Raw genomic sequence first — 6,573 nt, forward strand, 5'->3', positions numbered from 1 at the left:
GGAAGGACAACGATCACGTTTTCGAATATTTTACTTGAGACTATTAGCCCGGTTACTGCTACATTTATCACTTACATAACTATCACATTTGCATATAATGACTTTTCTTTCCCACGATTCAATGCCAATTCGCAAAAAAAAGCGTGAAACAGAAGCTAAACGATGATTTTCCATCAGTGTTTAGTGGAGGAAAAACCACAAAAACGACCCCCAGTAGCTTCTTGCCGCTGTGTCTCCCTCAGCAGGCCCACACACAGCCCGAGAAAGGCCTCTCTCTTCCCCCACCCCGGCCGCTCACTCCAAGTTCCGGGACCAGTTCCTGTTCCGCTCGGCCTCTTACAAACAGCCCCCGGTTCACCCTGAACTGAGCCTGAATCAATGCCGCTGTCGGAACCCCCCTGTGTCCCAGACTCACATTGCGATGTGCTGCTGGAAGGAGCCTGCTGCACCCGCGCTTCCCTGGGCGCTCGTCTCTCATTGCGGCCTCTTTCAAACAAACCTCTTCCACTCACTGAGTAAATGCTCGTCAATGGCAGCGCTGGGGGAGGGCTTCACGCATGCGCTCCTCCAGACTGCCAACAGCAACATAGGGGGCGGGGCCAGCCGACTTTTCAAATAATTCCCAAAACAAACATCAATTGACCATTTCCCCAACTCACTTTTCTCCCAGTTTGAGCAAAGCAACTGGGGGCTGTGGGGGAAAGGACAGAGAACGTTTGCATATAATGACTTTTCTTTCCCACGATTCAATGCCAATTCGCAAAAAACAGCGTGAAACAGAAGCTGAACGATGAATTTCGATCGTTTCCCGGATTATGTTAATAACTGCCTCCTTCCGGCTCTTTCACAAGCTGATGGGGAAGTAGAGAAGCTGACGGCCATTCAGCCCGTTAGATGTGCTCCACAATTCAAAACATCACGTCTGATCTTATGTAAACTGTAGTATTCCATTATGCTGACCTTCGTCCCCATATATTAACACTGTCAAAGTAACATACAGAGCGATGAAATAAATGGGATATTCTTATGAAGGCAATATAACTGTTGGAGGGAGTCTTGCGGCGCAGTGGTAGTGTCCCTATTTCTGGGTCAGGAGGACCGTGCTAAAGTCACACCCGGACCAGAGGTGTGTCATAACATCTCTGGACTCGATGCAAATAACAGTTTGGAGTAGATGACTGATTTTATTCTCAATATGCTGCTGACAGAAACCTTGTGATGAACAAGGTACCGCAAAGAACGACTCCAGATATTTTTGTTACTTACTCCTGGGAGATGGATATCGCTGGCTGGGCCCAGCAGTTATTGCCCGTCCCTAATTACTCCTTTGAGAAGGTGGTGCCGAGCCGTCTTCTCGAATAGTTGTAGTCCATCTGCTGCCCACAATGCCATTAGCAGACAATTTCAGTGTCTTGATCCAAGGATAATGAAGGAAAGGGGATATATTTCCAAGTTCGGATGGTGGGTGGCTTGGAGGGGAACTTGCCCTGTATCGAAATTGTGTTCCTCCACATCTGCTGCCCAAATCCTTTTAAGTGGATGTATTCGTGAGTATGGGAGGTGCTCTTTTTACAGTTCACAAATTTGTAGTTTAAGAGGGCTATTCAACTTAGTTTTTGATCCACAGAAGATGCGTTCAAATTGAGAAGAAAAAGATATTGAAAGAGAAAAAAGAAGTCCCTGAAGCTGGGGAACATTTCAAAATCAGGAAAGAAGAAAAAAAAAAGTATTGATGATAAAAGAGCAAATGAAGAAAAGGTTATGTTTGCAGAAGCCATTAAAAAAAGCTAACCGTTAATGTATTGATAAATATGTAAAATGAGAATGGAAATAAAACTACTTTGGTAAACACGTCACTTACAATCAAAAAGAGGGGAGTCCATTACGGGGAATAAAAAATGTCTATCCAACTGAATACTTACTTTTGTTCTATGTTCACAAAGGAGGACACATATAACACACCAGGAATGCTGGGCAAACAGAGTTCAGTGAGAGGGAGAAACTGAATCAAATCAGTATTAGTCAGTAAATTGTGTTGAAAAATTTGATAGGATTAATGGCTGGGAAACACCAGGGACTGATAATTTAAGTTCCAGAGCTCTTAACACAGTAGCCTTTGAAATAGTGGATGTATTGCTGGTCATGTTCCAAACCTCTATAGGCTCTACAATAATTTCCAAAGATTGGAGGGTAGCTAATGTTAGCAATCTATTTGAAAAGGGAAGTAGAGATAAAACTTGGAATTTTACACCAGTCAACCTGCAGGAAAAAAATATTTTATTGCAGATAATTTGGGATAAAATGTCAGGATCAGACAGAGTCAGCATGGATTTGAAAGGCCTGTTCCTCTGCTGTATTGTTCTATGTTCCCAGCCTGACAACTCTACTCAAGTAAAGATGATAAAGCAGAGGTGTTAATTCTAATTTACAATAGCTTTTTTATCCAACATCCCACATAAGATATGAGCATGTTAAAATCAAGGAAATGGGATTGGTGCAGTGCATTGAGGATGACTTTCTAAAAAAAAAACTAGTTGGATAAGAGGAAACACAAAAGAAATGAATGGATCTTTTTCTCAATGGCAAGCAGTGACGAGGGGTCATGGCAAGAATCAGTTTTAGGATCAAAGCTCTTCACAATATATTCACAATGGTTTAGATGAGGGAACTAAATGTAGTATCTCCAGATGTATTGATGAGACAAAATTGGATTGGATGGTCAGCTCTGAAAGAGGATGCATTGTTTGTGAAGAAGTCGAGTCAGTGGGCAAATGCATCTGAGGCACTGTATAAATTGGATAAATGTAAGGTTATACACTTTGGTAGCAAAATAAAAGGAAGGCACGTCATTTTCTGGAAATCCATAATTGGACCCAGTGGAATTTGCAACGAGACCTGGGTGCCCTCACAAACCAATCACTGAAAGTAAGCATGTAGGTGCAGCAGGCAGTAAGGAAGGCAACTGGTATGTTGGCCTTCATGGAGAGTGAATTTGAGTACAGGAGAAAGGATAAATTGCGACAATTTAACAGGGCATCTGTGAGACAACACCTAGAATACTGACAGCAGTTGTGGCCTCCTTATCTAAGGAAGGATGATGTTACTATACAGGTAGTTTCAATGGGCAGATCACTGGGATGGAAGGAGAGGTTGAAGTGTTTGTGAATATATGGGCTTAAATTCAGAAGAATGAGGGATTCTCTTAGAAACCTGTAAGACACTGGCAGACCTAAACAATGTAAATGCAGGAAGAATATTCCTGACGGTAGGAGTCATATGTTTCGGAGAAGGGAGAGTATTCTTCATTCAGAGAACGGTATGCCTGTGGAATTCTCTGCCACAGAAATCAGCTACATCCAACACACTGTGTGATTTCAAAATGGTATTGGGTGTAGCAATTGTGGCTAAAGGGAATCAAGGTATAGTTGGCTTAACGGCAAGAGACAGAGAGTGAAGATGGACGGCTGTTTTTCAGACTGGACGCCTGTCACCAGTGGTTTCCACAGGGATTGGTACTGGATCCGTTATTGTTTCTCATATATAGCAATGATTTGAATGAGAATATAGAAGGCATGGTAGCACGTTTGTGAATGATAGCAAAGTTAGTAGTGAATGAAGAAGGTTTTCTGAGATTACAAAGAGATCGTGATCGAATCGGCAATGGGCTGCAAAATGGCAGATGGAGTTCAATCTGGATAAATGTGAGGTTTTACATTTTGGTGCAGCATGCAAGGGTAGGCCTTATTCAATTAATGGTCGGGCTTTGGGTAGTGTTGTGGAACAGAGGGACCGAGAATTCTTTTCAGTCTGCATCACATCTAAACAGGGTGGTTAAGAAGGTGTTTGGCACGCTTTCCTTCGCTGCTCAGTCCTTTGAGTTTAGGAGGTGGCAATCACATTGAGGTTACACAGGGCCACTTCTGAAATACTGCGACCAGTTCTGGTCGGCCAGTTAGAGGAAAGATAGTGAGACAGCAAGGTGCAGAGCTGGATGAACACAGCAGGCCAAGCAGCATCATAGGAGCAAAAAGGCTGACGTTTCGGGCCTAGACCCTTCATCAGAAATGGGAGAGGGGAAGGGGATTCTGAAATAAATAGGGAGAGAGGGGGAGGCGGATAGAAGATGGATAGAGGAGAAGATAGGTGGAGAGGAAACAGACAGGTCGAAGAGGCGGGGATGGAGCCAGTAAAGGTGAGTGTAGGTGGGGATTTAGGGAGGGGATAGGTCAGTCCAGGGAAGACGGACAGGTCAAGGGGGCGGGATGTGGTTAGTAGGTAGGAGATGGGGCTGCGGCTTGAGGTGGGAGGAGGGGATAGGTGGGAGGAAGAACAGGTCAGGGAGGCGGGGACGAGCTGGGCTGGTTTTGGGATGCGGTGGGGGGAGGGGAGATTTTGAAGCTTGTGAAATCCACATTGATACCATTGGGCTGCAGGGTTCCCAAACGGAATATGAGTTGCTGTTCCTGCAACCTTCGGGTGGCATCATTGTGGCACTGTAGGAGGCCCAGGATGGACATGTCGTCTGAGGAATTGGAGGGGGAGTTGAAATGGTTCGCGACAGGGAGGTGCAGTTGTTTATTGCGAACCGAGCGTAGGTGTTCTGCAAAGCGGTCCCCGAGCCTCCACTTGGTTTCCCCGATGTAGAGGAGGCCACAACGGGTACAGCGGATGCAGTATACCACATTGGCAGATGTGCAGGTGAATATCTGCTTGATGTGGAAAGTCTTCTTGGGGCCTGGGATGGGGGTAAGGGTGAGGAAAGATAGTATTGAGCTGGAGACGGTTCAGAAGAGATTCATCAGTAGTTGCCGAGTATGTAAGGTTCGAGTTATAAAGAAAGGATGGATAGGCTGGGAGTATTTTTTTTCACTCGAGTGTAGGATGTTGAAAGTCAGCTTATAGAAATTTATAAAATAATGAGGGGGTAAGACAGAGTTAATGGTAATTGTCTTTTGCCTGAGATGCGGGTAATTGAAGAGCAGCGTGGACATTTTTAAAGTGACAGGAGAGAGATTTAAAAAAAAAGACACGAGGGGTTTTTTTCATGAAGCCTGATGCATGTGGAATGAACTTCCTGACGAAATGGTCTATGTGGCTACAATTACAACATTAAAACGATATTTGGATAAGTACATAAATATGACAGGTTTGAAAGGAAATAGGCCAGTGAGAGGGAGGTGGAACTAGTTCAGTTTGGCATTATATTCGGCATCTACTGATTGGACTTAAGGGTCTGTATCCTTGCTGTATGACTCTATATGAGAGAAAAACGGACACAGGCTTTTGAGTTGGATGATCTGCCATTTTGATGAGTGGGAGGAGAGGTTTGAAGGGACGATTAGTTAGGTCCAGTTGCCATTATCTATGTTTCTGTGTCTGTTGATTTCCAGAACCAATGTTGAGTATAGTCGCCGGAATGAAAAATACCAATGTGGGTCAATATAACTTCAAACCAGATGATTGGCTCTTGCAGCTGAATCTGGAGAAGAGCGAATCTCCGGCGCACAGACCTCAGAGAGTTTAACGGTTACTAAGGAGAAAAAAACTACAACTAACTCCCTGGATATCGGAGCAAAGGCTGAAAGGAAAAGAAATTATATCCTTCCACATTTATATTTCGCGATATTTCTGGCCTGTGACTGTATGAATGAGAATATTGAGTCAGAGAGACTGTAGGTAAAGGGCGGGCGGGTGAGTCTAACGTAACTGTGTTTGTGTGTCCGCTCATATCATGATATTTCTGATTATTTCTTGTGGAAATCAAAAAGATTTTCAATTCAACTTATCCCCTTGCTCCCTCACTAAACCCCAAAGCTAGAATTCAAGCCAATGTATTTGTTGATTTTAAGATTTCAGTCTAAAAGTGACGATAATGTCAGCGCTCAGCTCAGAGAGTACGATCAGTGCAGCAGCAAAATGCGTTCAACTCGACAACGGAGCCGTCAATTCGAATGAAAACATTTTGGCCACAAACCTTCCCGTGTCAGGGTCAGGAACGATCGAGCCTGGCTATCTGGAGATGCGGAATTGCAGAGGAATTGGAGAGATTCTGCCGAGAGAGAAACACAGAGAGGCAGCAGGAGCAGGGAGCTGAGGGCAGGTTGTCTCCGCGCCGTCCGCTCGCTGCCTTTAAGTTGCTCAGTGCCGCCACCAGCAGCTTCATTGCTGACCCAGTTCAGTCTGACAGAGAGAGATTCAGCGCAGAGTTCTCGACATGAGCGACAGTGCAGCCGCCGAAACGGCTCCTCCAGCCTCCGCCATCACCAAACCCAAGATTCCCAAGAAGAAGAAGGCGGCGGCTCCCAGGAAACAACCAGCCGGTCCCGGGTTGGGCGAGCGGATTGTGAAGATTGTCGGCGAGAACAGCGATCGGAAGGGGACGTCTCTGGCCGCTATAAAGAAGGCGCTGCAGAGAAGCGGGGTCAGTGAGGAGAAGCAAAATGCACAGATCAGGATGGCTATCAAGAGGTGTCTGGCGAAAGGCTCCTTGGTTCTGGTCAAGGGCCAGGGCGTCTCCGGCTCCTTCAAACTCCCTAAGAATCCAGTCAAGGCAAAAGTGGGAAAGAAGACGAG

The 6,573-nt window shown here is 45.2% G+C and overlaps 1 protein-coding gene across 1 annotated transcript; it reads left to right on the forward strand.

The window, feature by feature from the left end:
- Positions 1-6,175: 6,175 nt before the first annotated feature.
- On the forward strand, positions 6,176-6,571 carry LOC109929449 (histone H1-like; the record flags this gene model as incomplete). Its single annotated transcript, XM_020529129.2, has 1 exon — positions 6,176-6,571. A coding segment is annotated over exon 1 (357 nt), but the record flags the coding sequence as incomplete, so codon positions are not given.
- Positions 6,572-6,573: the final 2 nt, after the last annotated feature.

The sequence above is a fragment of the Rhincodon typus genome, unplaced genomic scaffold (genome assembly GCF_021869965.1).
Source record: "Rhincodon typus isolate 14 unplaced genomic scaffold, sRhiTyp1.1 hic_rhity00000542, whole genome shotgun sequence".
Lineage (NCBI taxonomy): Eukaryota > Metazoa > Chordata > Chondrichthyes > Orectolobiformes > Rhincodontidae > Rhincodon > Rhincodon typus.